The sequence below is a fragment of the Ciconia boyciana genome, chromosome 2 (assembly GCF_034638445.1).
Source record: "Ciconia boyciana chromosome 2, ASM3463844v1, whole genome shotgun sequence".
NCBI classification, from domain to species: domain Eukaryota; kingdom Metazoa; phylum Chordata; class Aves; order Ciconiiformes; family Ciconiidae; genus Ciconia; species Ciconia boyciana.
This window is the reverse complement of record NC_132935.1, coordinates 128,075,675-128,094,340: the sequence shown is the minus strand read 5'-3', so window position 1 is coordinate 128,094,340 and position 18,666 is coordinate 128,075,675. Positions and strand designations below refer to the sequence as shown.

Sequence of the window (18,666 nt, the reverse complement as noted above, 5' to 3'; positions counted from 1 at the left end):
AGCAATTAAAAAGGGAAACGGAACCAAGTTTCAGAGTTCTGTCTCTCCATTTCTTCTGCCTCCTGGAGTGAAAAGAAGTGAGTCTTGCTTACTTTAGTATTCAAGGTTTTGTTAAGAGAATGGAAAGTTAAGGCAATGGACTATCTGTCTTTCCTGAGAGACAGAAGGCTGATCAACTTTTCCTGAAGCAAGATAAGTTCTTGGGCAGTCCTTTGAAGGGTCTTTCCATCTAAGCTGAGGCTAAAAACTATTTGAAAGTCTTATGAAAGAGAAATATAAAAAAAGTAAAGCCTTGGAAGTGTTCTAAAAGGGCTGGGAGACTTTTATCCCTCTTCTGAATGAATCCTAATTTATTACTGTGTCAGATGCTGGCTTGTTATTTAGTGCTTGGATGATTGCCTTGATGAGAGACTTCATTTTTCCCTGAAACATATTTTCTTTTTGGCTCCTGCTGTGGCTGCTCAGTTTTCCACTGACGTGACTCCCACACAGGAGTCTATATTAATATAGAAAACAGTGCAGCAGCATTCGGGTTCTGACATGTTTGTTAAAAGAAGCCCCTTTTCTGGAATACAGTGTCCCTGAGCTGCTCCCTAAATTGCTCCCTACCACAGGCTGCTTTGACCTGAAGTGGGTTACATTTGTTACCATACACAGAATTAGCCAAGCTGCCCTACCACCTGCTGACCTCTAAAGGGAGAGATCTCATGCCTCCTCCTCCATGCTGCTCTTCCCCTGTCCCTTGCACTGAAGTTCTGCTCTCATCTGACTACAGGATTCAGCCTGCTAATCCAGCAGGGCTTTAAACCAAGATATTAAAAAAAAAAAAAAAAAAAAAAAAAGAAAGAGAGTACTTCTTTACTGGGTTAGTTGATGAGGTCGGCTAGGTGACACAAAAAGCATGAGGGACTGGGAAAGTCTGCATAGGCAAGAGCAGAGGCTGAGAGTAAGGAATGAGCAGGAAGTTTGTGTTGCACAAAATATGTTGAGACAGGCTTACATGGACAGAAGTTTTGCAGTGGAGCCCACAGCTGATGGCATACATTGACATGATTTTTCACCTTGTTTTCCCCTAGTGCTGTACACTTTTATCAGGACCTCCTCTAACCCACCCCCCCTCCCCCCCCAGCCCCAGTTGTTCCCACTAAATGATAGCATTAGTGCTGATTGGGATGCGTGAATTAGCTGGCAGTGATGTGTATTTATTGCTTGTTAAGCTTGTGTGTACACCTATTATGGGTTAATATTTATTGAATATTTAAATTACTATTATCTACTTGGTTGTGCACAGTGTTTTGGTTCTCTTTTTAATAAACTAAAATCTATGAAGTGAGATAAGGACACAAGGGGAAGGAAAGGGTCAGTCTTAGACCAGTGATAGGTGCTTCCTGCGAGAACCCAGCCCTATTTGGGCTTGCAGGTGCAAGGCTGTGAGAACAACAACATAAGAACAAAAGCATAAGAATAAAGGAAAAATAATACTACAGAGGCTCTGAAAACACTGCCTCAACAGTGCAGGTAAAGGTTACGGGGCTGCAAGTAGCAGTCACATAGCATTACTAAGACTAAGGCACTACAGTACCTAAGGCACTGCACATTTGTTACTATTTCCAATATAAATCCACTATACTGTATGTTTTCTCTGCTTGTGTGAGAGTATTTGTTTTAACAGGCCAGGTTTCACGCTTTTTGTTTGTCATTTTAACCAGAAACTGTAGATTTTGTGAAGTTTTCACCCAAATCTTTCAGTTATCATTATTGCTGTTGTAACTTAAGAAAGTTAATTTATGCTGTTGTGCAGAATATGTGAAATGACCCTTTTTACTCATATTTACACATACGGAGAGGTCTGAAACGGAGTGATTTTCCTACGCCACAGTATAATCCTCGAGGTCAGATTCCTACCTCATGTACCTTGTTTTGTTAGAATAAAAAGAAACCCAACAAAAACAGCAATGAAAAGCTGTGCCTTTTTTCTCTTTCCTTAGAATAATTTCCAGTTAAGGAATTAGTTCTACAGTATCTCACCTACAGAAGTTCTTTGCCCTTTATTTGCAAGAAGGAAAGACATGGGCAAGGTCAGGTTCATTTAGTCAGTATTTAGAGCTTACCTGCGTATACATAGTACAGAAGGGTTCTTCTGAATTCTTTCATGGCTTGCTTACTGATATTACTCAGTTTCTGTGCTTTAAGAGAATGTTCAGTCTAGCTTAGACATGAGGGCGTTTAGTCCCCATATGGTCCCCATATGATAAATATAGGTCCTTATTCTGAGTAACCCCTTGGAAGAAGTCACTTCCCACTGTTCCTGTGGAGATGAGGCTCCTGACCCTGATACTGAGGTTCAGTAGGCTGAAGGAGAGGTTTACACTGCCTTGGTATTGTGGGCCCCTGAATTGAAAAAGGTTATGAAATGGACAAAGGCACTTCTGCTGGGGCATACAATGCTGGTGGTTAAATTCTCCAACTCACTTACAGTCTCTCTGAATTATTTTTTACATTCAAAGCAGTATCTAGAACAGGAATGGATTTCCAAAATTATAGCATCAGGTCGCATAGGAAACGTGGCAGTATAATCATGTCATAATTTATAGCTTTCTTCTACTTTTGGTGTTTTCAGTAAGTGTAATTTGTAGAACCTTGCACAGTTTGTGCTAAAAAAACTTTTTTTGTTTGTCTATTTTTAGTATTTTTCTCTATGTTTGCTCAGTGCCACTTCTACTTGATGAGATAGAGGACCAACCCATGGTGTAAATACCTGGCTTTCTACAAATTATTTCAAAACTCTCCAAATGAATGAGATTATTCTCTCTTGAATGGAAATTTTGCAACCAGATGCAAGCATCTGCTGCCAGTTGGTCAAGACATTCTTCATCCATTTCTTTAAATTGGGCTTTAGAGAAACAAGGCAAGACTTCAAACTACCTCCCATAACAAGACTGGAATTTGATTGCAGCATCTTTATATTTCATTCCTGTGGAACAAAAGTAGTGTTGACATTGTCTTGCAAGTATAGTGGCAACATTTTTTTTTTACGTGAAACTATTTTGGACCAGTAAGAGGAATTCAGTCAAAATGTGAGATGTAATTTGTATGTTTTGACCAAAAAAATTTTCAGAAAAGTTACTTGGTTCCCTAACGACACTGATTCACTGTAGTACAGTTAATAGATAACATTTTCCTGGGATGTTGGAGGTTTGGGTCTTGCATTAATTACCGAACACTGGTCTATTGTTCTCTTTCCGATGTAAGTTTTGTTTTATTCCAGCAGTGTTTTGGGGGCAAGGGGGAAGGAAGGGAAATTGGTTTTGTTCCACAGCAGAATAAAAATAACATTTGCTATAGAAATGCCAAAGGTTCTTCTGTGCTACTTAGCCTCCTTATTTCCTTTAAAAAAGAACTAGAAATGAAACAAAACAAGCAGACACAAAAAGGCCTAGGTTTTGAGTAACGAAGTATCTTTAGTCCCTTCATGATTTTAGTGTGTTACTTCTCTTATCTGCACTAAGTTCTTTGAGGTTCAATTCAGGGATTTTTTTGATAGAAAACTTTTCCTATGCCTAATTTTCTTTTACTGAGACCATACTTAGTCGGAATCATTTTCTTCTTCTTCTAAGGTAATCAAAATCCTGACAATTTTATTGCATATTTATATCTGTATTCCTTACCGCAAGGAAGTTCCAGATGCTTTGAATTTCCCAGACCATATCCACTTCTTCAGCCAAAATCTGGATTTTTCTCCAGAAGACCATCTTATGGCAATGTCCACCTCAAGTCTTTCAGGTTCCCCAAGCAGCTTCTTCCTTGATTATTTGGATATCTTACATAAATCAGTAGATCTAAGCTCAGGTACTCCTGCTCTAAGCTATACCAATCATTCAGGAGGTCCATAGTAGCTTCATTATAAGAAATAATAGCCTATGTCTGCTTCAGGCATCTACTTTACTTTTCCGTTAAGGTTATTCTGCTTGTTTGTTCAACAACACCACTCATCCTTCCACAGTTTTCGGCATTTTTCCTCTGGATTTTTCACAAGGTCATTCTCAGCTGGCAAACCCAATACAAGATGGTTTGGTTTCTTTTGAATATGATAACTTAATTACATTCTCACATGTAACCTCCCTCTCACCCTCTTCCACCCCAAAAATATGGGGTTTTTTACAGATCTTGCTCAAGAATACAATGTCAATGATGCCTATATTGAGATTCTTAGAATTATTTTGATTCGGAAAGGGTGAGTTTGGGGTACACAGTGTAATTCTTTGTTACAGTAAATAGTGCAGTATAGAACTCTACCTTTTCTGAAAATGACATTTCCTGGAGACTGTTCATCATTTTCTGAACCATTTTTGGCATAATTTCTGTCAATTTGTCAGAAGAACATTCTTTGAACAGACTTTCTTTTCCACAGCATCATTTTAGATTAGTGCATTATTTTAGATAAGTGTTGCTTCTCTGAGAAAACTGCATGCAGAAATTGCAGTTTACAGAGAATTAATTTCACTGGAATAGGCACATGGGAGTCTGCTTCTTCTCCCCATTAAAATTAACTCAAGATTACCCTTTCATTTCAGGGACTGAGAGGAGCATATAAGCTGCAAAGGCTCAAAATAGTTACTTTTAGCCATAGAGTCCTGGGACCTTAATATTGCAGTATAATAATTATAGAGAGAAAAAAATACAGTAGAAGTCACCACAGGCTGGCATGAAATTGTCATGGGGGTCATAGAGGATTGTTAAAGTGACAGTAAACAGCCCAGGAACAATGTGTATGAGCTAGCATACATGAAAAGCAGCTTTGAGCTACTTTGACTAGCAGCTTCAGGGTAGCATAGCACTTGCATGAAATGAATGTTTCTTATTCAGAGAATATAATAGTAACATGTGATATTTGAACAGCCAGTGCTTTTGACATGAGAAAGGTATGGGTATTGTTATTTGGGTATCTCACATGTGGAAATGAAAATCGTATGCAAAAGCTGTGTGCTGTTACTATGTGCAGGACCAGATGCATCTGTGATAGTGATGGGTGAAAAGCTGAGGGTGCTGCATCACCCTCTGTGGAGTGCAAGTGCTGCACTAGGCAAATGGTGCTGAGGAAGGATGACTACTGTCCCTTTTGCCTTCACATTAAAACCAGACCTGGGTCTGTGTCTGTTTTGAGGATAGATCATTTTGTCCAGGTGAGGAACAGTGGCATGAGATGCCCCACTGTCGCCAGAGGAGAATTAGTACGTTTATGACTCCTGCCTCACTGGAGTCTCTAGCATCCAGAGGGCACAGCCTGTTCTCGGCTTCTTCCATGGCCACTTCCAGGGCTGCAAGTGTCATTTGTTCTCCTTCATTCTTTCCATGAATAGTGGCTGAAATTTCCCTGTGCTCAGCATGTGGATAGTAAATAGCTTCAACTGGCCTTGTATGGTAGAAGCAAGGGGAAGGACCACGAAGCTTTTCCACTTTCTTTGCACTCAGATCCCTTTATATTTCTGCATTGAAAATATTTTCTTTATATGCTTACTGATAATTTTCTTTTGTATACAGAATCTGCTGTACCACAGAGGTTAACTTTCTTTTGTATACAGAATCTGCTGTACCACAGAGGTTTTTTCCATGGTCACTTCCAAAGGGGGAACAAATTTCCACAGAATCTACTCATTTCAAGTGATAAGATGAAAGTTTCTTAATAGCAGGTAAATAGTTCTTTAACCCCAAATCATCACATTGTAAAGAAATCCAGTTCCTTATTTCCAGTATAATTGGCATCAGGATATTTTTCAAGCCCCTGAGCTACCACTCCATAATCAACATAGTCTCATAAGAAGAAAGGAACGTTAGATTTCAAAGAGGCAGGGAGACAATCTTTTAAAGACATTTCACACTGGGTTCAAAATGTCTAGCTTAAGTTCTTCCCCTCAGGTGTGCAGGAATAACAGCTCGTTAAGGTATTTCCTGTATTCTTCCACTAGCTCTGTTAGCAGCATCCGTAACATCTGGCTGCTCAGATATATTGCAACATCAGTGGCAGTACATACATTGAGGACAAATATCCGAAGTGCTATCCACTGCAGTAGTATTATAAACAGGTTCATCAGGCATAATATTTAGTAAAGGTATGGGTAGGACACTAAAACCACAAAATATTATGCAATGGTGAAAATCTGGTATGTCTGTAAACCGAACACCAATCATGAGTAGGTGACATAGTGCTTAAAACAGCTGTAAACAAACCAGCTTTCAACTCCTTATTTAATTCCTATTTCAGACAAGTGATAAAGGAAGGTATGGATAGGATCACATTGGTAAATGTGACAAGGATGTTTGTTTGGTTCTTGCCTTTGAAAATGTTTCTGTTCATCTGCAAACCTTTCTCTCAGTTGATCACGTGAAACCAAGTCATGATCTCAGGCTCTTAAATCATTAGGCTATATGATTTAAGCATATGAGAGCTCAATGTGTTAATTTGACTTACAGCAATTCCATCTCTACCATTCCAGGTGAATTCTAAATCAACAGAACAGTCTGAAAAAAACAGCAAATTAAATATAGCTGGGTTACACAAACAGCCCTTCTGCCTGGTGGATGAACTTAAAATTTCCATGTATTTTACTGGAGAAATTGCAAAACATTCTTCCTTTAGAGGCAGGACTCTGTGCAGTTTGCTCTCCAGTGGGCAACCACAGAAAGCACCGAACAGCAGCTGAACTCCTTTGTCAGGGATAGAGGGTTCTGTTCTGCCAGGTAAACAAGCACCTTCAATTCCCATTGAGAAAGTTCTGGATGACACCGTGCGTTGTTACAATATGCTGGCGACTCATGAGTTGCAGTGTCTCTTCACTGCTAATGTCTTCTTTTGTCTGTCTTTTCCATCAGCAAGTACTGTTTCACTTGCAGCATTTCAATGCACATAAAACTGCACGCTAGAATGTAAATATTTGACAACTGCAATATAGCTGGTTTAGTTACGTCAACACTGTGTGCTGGCAGTCACTGCACAACCAATAACATAAAGCTGGTCAAATAGAACGTAATAGTATTTTACTGAAAAATTAAATTTTGTCAAAATCAACACAAGTGTGGGAAAAGAAATATTTCATTGCAACCTTGATTCAACTTCATCTATTGGATTTAAATTGTTATTGCACATAATATGTGTGTAATGTGAATTTGTAGTGCTGGGTAAATATAAAAAAAAAAGGGTAAAGAGTCATATCTTAGACTAGTTAATATTTCCTTCTGAGGAAAAGATGTAGATGTCTGCTTCTGCTAGTGGAGTTTAATTTTGAAGAACTTCAAAGCCATCTCTGCTAAAAGTTCCTCTCCTTTACTTTAGTAGTTTTCCTTTATAGTTTACCCATTACAATTGCACTGATTGTTTATTTGAAAGGTGCTCTGTGATAACAAATGAGCAGTAACAGTGTTGCTACTATTTGAACAAAGTCCTTTTTTGATCCTTATATGTTGGAGTTCAGGTAGATGCAAATGAGATTGGGATTAGAAAAGGAATAGGAATTTATACAGAGATTAGAGATTTCTAATGGAGAAGCAAATTTTTTTTTTCCTACTCCCCCCCCCCACCCTCCCCAATCTCAGGAGCCCATTTCACCATGAGGGTTATTTTTTCTTTTATTTTTTATTTTATTTCCTGCTGATACTGTCTGGCTTTTTGGTCTGCTTTGTTCTAGGAATAGGTACTTTGATTGGTCATGAAGAAAGCTGCAGTCATTATTCTAGTATTGACCTGATGCACTAATGGCACTGAAGGCTGGGTTCGAGATCGTTAAACACTGAGTCTCTTAAATGGCTTATGATTTGTGTTTATCAATAAGACTAGGAGATAATTTAGCATCCAGATGCCCAAGTTTTTCTTGGATGTCTCTACACTGAACCGCATTACAGATTAACTCTTTTTGTAGCTATAACTATTGTATACAGTAAAGCATTTTCACTGTCAGGCTAAATATTATTGTAAATGCAAAGTGCAAGGTTGATTTCTTAGCAGCTGAATTCAGAACTTTTCTACATAATGGGAATTCATTTTGGCAATGCATGTTAAGTGGGAGCTACGGCAGCTCACCCTTGAGCCCAGTCCAGAGAGCTAAGTACTTCAAGTATTGTTTTGTACTCTGAATTTGTAACTGTTACCCAATTTTATGAATACATTTCCTTGTAATGTCAGCCTTTATTTGAAATGACTTGGCTAATTACATCAATCATACAGCTTACAGTGATGCGTCCTTTGTTCATCAGTCCATACTTGTAGTTTATTATGCAATAGTTCTACCTTTACTGTACTATTGTAAATTCACTGGAATATACAATATTTTTTAGTGAAGAGTGGGAAGAGGTACCAGTATAATCAAATTTCTTTCTTTCTGACTCACCTAGATCTGGGTAAATCTTAACCTCACATTAGCGAGCCAGTTAACTGTACTGACATTTTCAAGAGGAACTCTAATAGTTGGAAGTATATGCATTATAAAATAATTTTGGTCTCAATCAGATTCAAAGAATAGTAGTTGGTAAATGAGCTTAAACTCTAATTAAACTCACTTGCATCTAAATGTGCTGACATAAAGCTAAATGTTTTCATATGCTATTTTAATCATTCAGTTAGGTAATCTTAACTGTTAATGTGGTCATGTTCTCTGTAACAGTAATTTGCGTGAACCTGGAATGAGACTTCTCTTGTTAAGTTGCCCATGTAGGAACTGTGGAGTCAAACCTAAATGTAGTAAATCCTTTCATCCAGAAGAATTATGGACTGTTCTGCATTCGACAGAGTAACTATGTGAGTCACCTGCTTAATTAATGCAGCTTCTTCGATTGCTAGGGATTTTTTTTCTTTTGCGTTTTCTTTTTCTTCTTTTTAAATTCATAAATAATTTAATATTTAAAATTAGAATGGTGGTTGGCTCTGCTCAGTTGCACAAGTCAGATAGATGTTCTCTTCACTGATAAAGACGAAGACTTGCAGAAACCATCTGGACTTTGATTGAAAGGAACCGTTACAAGAACTGGGGAAGCACAATGATGAGATTTATAGCAGACATAGCTACTGTATTAAAGCAAAACCCCTTTTGTCATTTTTCACTAAATAAGATGACAGTAAGATTTATCAAGGGAGTGCTGAGTTTAATTGTAACATGGTCTCATTACAAACAGTCAGATAAATTGTGTGCATTAATTATGAAGCAGAGAATTGCATAATAGCCTTTGCCTTTAATTATCTCAATTCTAAAACTCTGTCATGGGATGTTTAATGAACCTGTCTCTCTGTATCAGATGGCATGTGATATAAATTTGTTCTGTTTCTTAGGTTATAATTTTTGGGTATCAGGTCATTGAAACAGGGCAATGTTGTGTAAGCCTGTGATTGAAGGTGTAGTTAGTGTGGGTGTAGTTAGGTGTAGAACTAGCGTTCTAGTTCAGCTTGTTTACTTGTCTCTGAGTCTACGCTATGTGTCTGGCAGAAGTTTCTGGGAACCATGCAAGTCTTCTGTTGATCAATGTCCTATCCACTCCAATATGTCCTGCTTCCAAAACAAATGCAGGCATGCAAGCTCCTAATATTCTTCCTTCGAGCTTTCATGTGGAAAAAGTCATTTGATCTTCATAGAAAATGAATATAAACAAAGAGAAGCAGAGTTAAAATAAATCTGCTTTTAAATTGTGCTGAATAATTGTGGAAAACCTCTGTCATATTCATCCATCTCTGCTGACTTGCTGCTAAAGGAAAACTTAGTGAATGTTGTTGGATTTTTTTTGTGTCTAGGCTTCTTGTCCCATCTTTAACAGAAACACTTTTGAATCATCTGTTACACATCACACACACAGGCTCGAACATACAGCCAAGTATTTTTATCCAAAGCTAATATACAAATGCACCATTTCAGTATTTTTATTTATTTTGCACAGACTTACAGCACTTAGCAATTTCTGACCTGAAGAGTGCTACTCATGGTTTTGTCAAAATCTGTTCTTCCAGGTTGTATGCAGATTTGCAGCAGTTTTACTCTATTGTTGCACATGCCCTGTACTCCTAAACAATCCAAAAGACTCAAGGTTGCATCGTTCTCAATAGGTCTTGAATTTAGCTTGGATGTACTTTCTTGTCTAAAAAAAAAAAATGTAATCCTATCAGTAATCTAGTGCTGTCTCCTGATCATCAAGTCCAACCAATCTGAATAAAATAACTCAATATTCATGCTGATGTGTTGAACGAACAATATGGAATTCAATGTCTTCTATATTATTGTGGAAGTGTAGCAATCTACATATGAACATATACCAAAATATACAGACCAATAGGTTTGTATCACTCATTGCAATTTTCCTACTGTAAGTTCAAAGATAAGCAAAAGTGCTGTCTTCCAGTCCATAGATTTCTAATAAATTATTCTAAATAAAATGTCATTCTTCCTACTCTGGATTTTAAGATCTAACTAGCTATCACTGAAGATCATCGAATTAAATGCTGGGTTTGTTATTTGTGTCACACTGAAGCCTGAATGATATAAATTTCACCCTCAATTCTTGGGTTTTTTTGAAATATTTTATGGTGCTTTATATGCACTAGGAATAACAAGTGATATTAAAGATTCCGAGCTATGAAAATGAATTACAGAAGTAAATAAACTTTGAACCAGAATATTTTAAGATATGTTTGAAGAAAAATTTTGCTTTGTGTAATAGTTAAATGTTAATTATCACTTAATAACTATTACTGAAGAATTTGGTGAAACACAGATGATCATTGCATAAAATTAGGTTGCTCGATCCTTAAATGTTCCAAGGAATTTTTTCAATAAATTATTTAAATATTTCCCTTAGTCTACTAGTTTAGGATTACAAATGCATCTTTCATCATTTGATTTTAACTTCAAGTTCAAGAAAAACAGAAAATATAATTCTGATTGTATTTTCCTGAAGCTGATGCTCTGCTGTTGTACTCAAAAAGTTCAGCAAAATTAGGCTTACAAGCCTTATCAGACATCCACTGTTGTTAACAGAAAGATTGCCTCTTATTCTAGCTGGCACTGGACTGGGCTTTTAGAAGTAAATTGTTTTCTGCTATGAATGTTAAAGTAACCAAAAGTATTCTGGTTTTGTTTTGATGTAAATGACAGCAGAGTTTGGCTATCTTAAATTTTTCATAAAATCATTATATGCTTGGCAAGCTCCAGTGTATTCCTGTTCATAATGATATTCAAACACTCCTGCACTCTGAGAGCATCCTCCCTACCCTTTCAGTCCTTTTGGTGTTCCACATTCTGCTTCATGCAATTCACAACAAGTAGAATTGCATGTGAAAAAATGCATGTGAAAAAATTCTGTGAAAAAAACAAGTCTTTTCATCACATAATTATATCTTAAATAATAAGAAACCCAGGAGTAAATTAATTTGATAGCTATAGATGCATTTGGGATGTATGATCTGCAGGTCTTACACTGTAACACCGTCATTAAACTGCAGTGCAAGCATACGATTTTAATTCTTTTGGCACTGCAGGGATTTAGTTTCGTGTTGACGGGGGAGCAGCATGTTAGTGCATGAATGGTAATGATACTTATTCCCTAGTTAGGCAAACAGAAATGACAGGCTAAGTCAAGCACTGCACTGAACCAGAATGCATTTTTAAATCACATTATTTGGTAAATGAGAAAAGTCTGGTTTAATATAACCATCATTTATTGAAAGACTTTAACTAGATTTAAGCAAAAGGTGAGTAACTGAAGCAAAGTCTTAAGAGCAAATTGATCATTTAATTAACCTCAGCATTGTCTTTAAAATACTTGAATCTTAGCAGTACCAGTCGTAGTATTTTATCCCTTGGGTAAATAAAAAGTAAAGTAGCTGAAGTTGGAATTTCATGGATAGAACTCTTGTGACAGTTAAGGCTGAAACAGACCTATTTTTCCTCTATTTTATTTTATGAATTCTGTCCCTCCCTTCCCCATTCATAAATAATATATCCCTGTATGGGGATTAGGCATATCAACCTGAGTTTTCCATTAAAATGGTTCATCTTTTCTCTTTACATTTATGAATACTTATCAAGGGATTCTGGGTTAGTTAATAGTATTTTCCCTTAATACATACACATGAATCCACATGCACATAATTCTGAAAAATTAGAGGTATCTGTCTTGGGACTAGACTGCACCTAAGCTCCCACCAGCAAGCTGTAAGGTAAACATTCCTTAATAAGCAATAGGCAAAAAATAGTCTTTCCTCCCTCGAAGTGAACTATAGACAGATTCTTCCCATAAAACTTTATTTCCCCCCCCCCCACACTTCAAGATAAGGAAACACAGGCAAAAAAACTGTATGAGAACTTTATATATTATCTGGAAAGGGTCTCTATGCTAATTTAAAAGGACTGCAGAGTGCTAGAGCTGTTGACATAAGCTGAAGATGAGTCTAAGGAACAAAACCTTCAAAGACACTTCAGCAAGGGATAGAAATGAGCTATCAGGCTGCAAGATTTTCCAAAGATTTGAACTCAAATTAGAACATCACTTTTTGTTGATTGATGTCCATGTCAATATACTATTCTTGAATTTATCATACATGATAGCTGCATTTTACACACACTGAAAAATTATAAAGTGTGTTAAGGTGTAACAGGATGGTAAATCTTTGATGTGCCTGTTTCATATGGGAGAAGTATGGTGGGGCTCTGGAAGACAGCTGACAGTGCTTTTGGGTGAAATCTTTTTCCCTCACAAAAAAAAAGAGAAAACAAAGGATAAACAATTTCACATAGCCCCGGAATGTCCCATAACTCTACTTTTAAGGATTCCCCTGCAAAATTATATAAAAGAAATTAGTTTGAGTGTTGATAAAGATCAACTTTAGCTTATTGAGAGCACAGAGAGATTAGCTTTTTTTAAGATATAGCTGTGTCTGTTCAGACTGCAGAGTAGTCTGAGTGGCAGCATAACATAGCACCTTTGAAATTTCTCCGAAGCCTCCATGTTTATCACCAGTCTTTGGTCAAGTGGTTGTTTTAATGTGCTAACATCCATCTCAGAGGCAGTTATCGTAACTTATTGCTTGAGGATGCAATGAGGCAAGCTGTACGTAGCCATGAGGAACCATCGTATGAAGGTGCTCTGTGGACTGTTAGACTTGATTCCATTTCAGACTAATGGTCTAAAACCAGAAGTTGCATTCTTATTTGCAGGCAGTTGGAACTTTGCTTTTAAATGTATGTCCAGTTGTTCCTTCCTATGAAGCTAAAGGAAGTATTATGTCAAATGTTGTCGAATTCAGACTGTAATTCATGTTTTACTTTTTTGTTCTTCTGCAGATAGTAACTTCATCCTTGCAAATGCTCAGGTGGCTAAGGGATTCCCTATTGTTTACTGCTCAGATGGCTTCTGTGAGCTTGCTGGTTTTGCACGAACTGAAGTCATGCAGAAGAGCTGCAGCTGTAAATTTTTACTTGGTGCTGAGACAAATGAGCAGATGATTCTTCAAATTGAGAAATCGTTGGAGGAAAAGGTAGAATTCAAAGGAGAAATCATGTTCTATAAGAAGAATGGTAAGTTTTGTTAGTCCCAAAGAATGAAACTTAATGTTAATGCATATGATATACAGTGTGCATTTCTATGTAATGATTTTGTATGTCTATGATCAGACGTACAAGAATAGATTTGAATAAAGACAGCTGGGTACACATTGAGACTATGTTTATATTAGTGTTACTGATTTTATATAAGTATATGACAAGTTACAAAGCTGCGTAGAAGAAAGTCAGGGTCCTAAACTGCACTGTGAGACACTGTGTTATCTGCACTCAGTATGACACTGCGTTTTCTACTTTTTCTTATATTGAAGTTCTTACCCCTTATTGTTGAAACTTGTAATTGTAATTAAAAAATTAATACTCACCATAAGGTAGACAGCGGCTACGTGAAATTTTCAGTCCCATCATAAAATGCTCAGAACTTTGAATGATCCAAGTGACTCATTCTCCACAGCCTCTATATATAAATACAATAATAATTATTTTCAAAAAGTGGGTCAGTATTCTAAGTAAAATTTATACTTAAGTATGTATTGTCACATTAAAAAATTTCCAAGCATTAAGCAACTCCATTGTCTTCAGTAAATCTCAAGTTGCACCACCAAAGCTTTCACTCCTATGGTAGAGCATTTATAAGCATAATTTCATAGTCAAGATGAGTGAGCCATGGAAGAAAGCACACCATGATGCACACTTACCAGCTTGTTTCATTTATATCAGGCTGCTTCAGTATACCTATTCTGTAAGCGTTTATGCTGTCATCATTCATGTGATCTTCAAATAGGTGACACTAAGTGTGATACTGACAGGATTGCAACCACCTCAGTGCTATAGGAGCCTTCACATGTGCTTAATGATTCATGGGCTCAATGGATCCATGGGTGCCTGTTGAGTCTCACCTTCTGGTTTATTATATGGCTAGAATTTCTAGGCATATGTTTAGGCCCTGTGTTTTCCCCATAGATCCTACTTACGTCTTTACTAATGAAACATTCTCCCCTCAAATATTATTACTATTATATTAAATACATTTAAAAGTTATTTTCTAAAAGTAATAACTACATATTGACAAGAAGATAGTCAGTGATTTAGAGTGTTAGGAGAAGGCAGCTGCACTTTCCCTGACATACAAAAAAGAGAAATGTTGCTTAGTTGGCTTGTGTTTATGACTGCTATTTTTCACAGCATGAAATTTTGAAGTTACTCTGAAGATGCTGCTAAATGCTTCCTCCTCTTGTCTTTTTGGGGAGGCTTGCGGGGGGGGGGGGGGTGTTCGTTGTTTATTGTTGTTGGGTTTTAGCATTTGGAAGAGACTCCCATAGTTCCTTGAACACATGTTTCAGGAAGGTTATTCAAATAAAGTAGTTTCAAATTTGTAAATCATGTCTGTATATAGGGAAAAAATGATCTTAATCTGGAAGGATAAGAGCTACTTTTCTCCAGTATTGTATAGTGATGAGTGGGCACGGTGAGAAGAGATTTCAATGTATGTAAATGAAAGAAGTAAAGCTAACATATTCATTTCACTGTCTTGGTCCTGAATGATAAATTGTGAGTCCTTTGCACTATGAAGGAGTGCTTCAAGCCTATAATAGATATTATTAATGCAGGCAGAAAGAGATTGCAGGTCAATTTGCTTATCAGTGAAGTAGCTGAACCACAGATAAACAGGTAAAGAGAAACTGTTTAGGATAAAAGAATTCCCACAATCTATCCTACTTGCATCCATGTGTATAATTTGACTGGAAGCCATTCCAAGACATTTTCTGAGTATGAATAAATTTCCCAGACTGCCTATTATATTTTTCATTTTCATATATTTCTGTACCTCTGGGAAACAGAAATTAATAGGTATTAAAATAACATGAGACTGCTCTTGAAAAAAAGCAAAATTTATCTTAAAAAATAATCTTGTTTTTTCAACAGAGCTGCAAAGTGCAGACACCAAATTTGGTAAATCATCCATTTTAGCTAAATGTTTTGGGTTTGGGGTTTTTTTCAAAGAAAATTTGAACTTCTGAAGCAGTTAGGCTTATTCAACATTGGCAGAAAAAAAAGGAAAAAAAAGTCTTTGTTGCAGAACAATGTTTTAAAAATATTTTAAGACATAAGAACTTTGGGAATAATGGCCCCCAAATGACTGTATGGATATGTTCAGGCTTACCCGATATTGAAAATAATTGTCAGTTGGGTTAGTGCCCAGTGTAATGCCAGGAACCATAGGTCAGTGGGAGACAAGTAACTAGCAATGTCTAGTTGTCATAGGGTTACATTTCAGTGTCCTGTTAGGACTTTAGGGTGTCAGAGTGAAACTAGATATCTGGCTTTAGTCCACTATTCAGAGGTACAGCCTTGCTCTGTAGGCCTAGCTACAAGACCAAATGAACACTTTCAGGGATAACTTCAGAGATAGAAGTTCAGCTTCAGGGATCATTCTGAGCTCACAGAATAGACTGAAATGTCCCTCAGCATACTTCTTAAAAGCTTAGTAATGAGTACAACATTATGATAAGAAATGACTATGAGGGAAATGGATGTATGAACACAATAACTTATTCTCGATTTCTTCTTCTGGATTTGATCTAAAATGTAGAAACTAGAAATTTGTAATTAATCTTTTTTTTCTTTCCATGTCTGTCTCATCTTTTGGGAAAGAAATTCAAGCTTCCAAAACTGAATATGGATTGATTTCCTAATTGCCACATTTTTTGATATTTTGAATTTGATTTAAACTTAGTTTAAAACTAATTTAGTTTTTATCATTACATTAGATTGTTCATTCTAAATAAGTAGTGATTCAAGCCTGGGACTTAAAGTTCTTACTAGTTTTGATCTGAATTTAGTAAGCTTGTATATAGGGCCTTTCACAGTTACTTAACCATCATTTAAGAATTGACATAGCAATTCTGCTCAGTAAGTGTTAGTTAAGGGAATGATTGTTATAACCAAAGGAACTCCAGCAACCCACCTGCAATTTCATGGAAGTTCCAGACTGCTCAGAGCTGACACTGCAGCAAGCAAGAGTGGTGTGCAAGGAGTTGGGTAGGGAACTGAGTAAGATGAATTACCTGTCTGTGGGATGAAATTCAGGATTTCATTGTCTTTGTCATTTGGGTTTGGATCTTAACAGAAGGATGATCTTCATCAGTTGTACTCTGACCAAACTAGAAAACAATCCTCCTGGAATGACTAGAAGTGGATAGGAACTTTTCTCTATGTGTGTTCTCCTTTGGCATTTTAACAAATCCTCAGAATAGGATAAACTGGCTGTACCTTCTCATCCAGGATATTTTCTGCCATGTTAGCACAGAGCAGTATTAGAACTGTGGCAGCAGCAACAGCAGCTTCAGAGAGATGTCTTTTGAAAATCCCACTCAAAATACACTTTTCATCATAGTTTCAGTATTTCTTTTGGTTCCTTAGTCAGTTTCTAACTTTTTATTCATCAGAGCTATACTGGTTTTTTGAAGACAAATAGAAAAGGAAACTATTAAAAGACAAGGAATTTTATGACTGTTGCTTTCCTCAGAAAGTTTTAAAATTATATATCTTAGGAGCTAATTTTTTAAATGTTTTTTTTTTCTCTTACAATTTCTACACTTTCTTCAAAACATCTGCAACAAATTAAGTTGTCAATTATGATAATGGAAATGCAAAGTAACCTTTTTGAATTCAAATGAGTTGTGAGAAAAGAACTCACTCCCTGGGTCTCTTTTTTGGAGTAATCTAAAAGCAGATGGACACTATGCTGAGGAACTACGCTTAGACAAATCCTTCTTTTTCTCCCTGCCAGACCACTGCAGAAATTTATCAATAGCAAGTACATGTAGTTAAATGAGGTCTTCACAATCACCCAAACTGAAGTACAAATAAGCAGCAGTGTGGATTTTTTCCTTTTCTGTTACAGTGTAAGAGGATGGTACAATAAGCCCTATAATCATTGACTTGGTCCAGTCTAAGCTCTCCATCTTCAGCTACTGAGAAGGTCATACCTTGTTCCCTCATGACCCCATCAGACTCGTTTCCTGTGTCTCAAAAATCAGTTTGTAGTATTTAAAAAGAGGTCTGTTCTTACACACACCCTCTTAAGACCTGCAGTAGTCCTACAATCTTCCTTCATTGAAAGGAAATTGGCCTCTTTCTGTGTATGTGTAACTTGTGTGAAACACTATGTAATCAGCAATGGCCACTTCTGACTTATGGACGTTTGAAAGGCTTCACTGTGGTGTCCGTTGCATCTGTGCACCCCAGCAACAGGGCTGTTTGCACAGGCAATTAAAAATTTGGGCAATTAAAATTCCCTGCTGTAAGAGGACTGGAGCAAGTGGGAGTCGCTGGAACCACCATTACAACTTGCCTTAGGACTTGGCTGCAAGCAGAGTTTGCTTCATCTGTGATAGACCATGGAGACTCAAGGGACACTTTGTCATCTTCTACATGTAAACTAATTTAAACACTTTATGAGGTATGTCTTAGGCATGTGCCTTGTAGTTCTTGGCCCCTAAAGATTTGGTAAGTAACTTGTAAGGTCAGGAAGGCATGATATAGTTATTTTCTTAATTTTTTAATTTTAAGAGTCAGTATGATTAAATCAAGGTATTTTGGCTCTTCTCATCAGTGTAGGAGAATATGTGTTTTAATAAGTCTGTATCCTTATCTGGAAGGTCACGACCAAGGTATTCTTTCAAATGAGCAGAATATGAGTGCACAAAAAGTGCAAGTCAGAGCCTCTTACTGAGTTACTGGACACAATCAGGCAAAAGGACATTCGAAGTCTAGGTGTAACAGTGTTCTCACATAAGCAGCAATGACAGCCACAGGCAAATGAAATAAGGCTCAAGCTATGAGACATCATCTATAGCCTTTGCTATGGTTGCAGTTGAATCATGTGGCTACAGGATAACAAAGGCTCTATTACATTATTTGCAGTTAATACATGACCTGCATTAAGCAAACAAAGAAAGCTTTTTTTAGATGATGAGCTAACTTTTCTATAATTTTAAATAAGATTAAATTAATTATAAAGAAATTTAAGGAAAATTACTTTCCTTTAAAATGAAAGAAAAGTAGGTTTTCTTAAAGCTTTTCTTCTCTACAAAAAGTACTTTGCTTGTTGCAGAAATAGTATCCCTTT

The 18,666-nt window shown here is 36.8% G+C and overlaps 1 protein-coding gene across 1 annotated transcript in view; it reads left to right on the top strand.

The window, feature by feature from the left end:
- Positions 1–18,666, top strand: part of KCNH8 (potassium voltage-gated channel subfamily H member 8) — a 200,208-nt gene that overhangs the window by 50,128 nt on the left and 131,414 nt on the right. Inside the window, exon 2 of the mRNA XM_072851445.1 lies at positions 13,314–13,547. Coding sequence (XP_072707546.1) covers positions 13,314–13,547 — 234 coding nt within the window. The remainder of the gene's footprint in view (positions 1–13,313; positions 13,548–18,666) is intronic.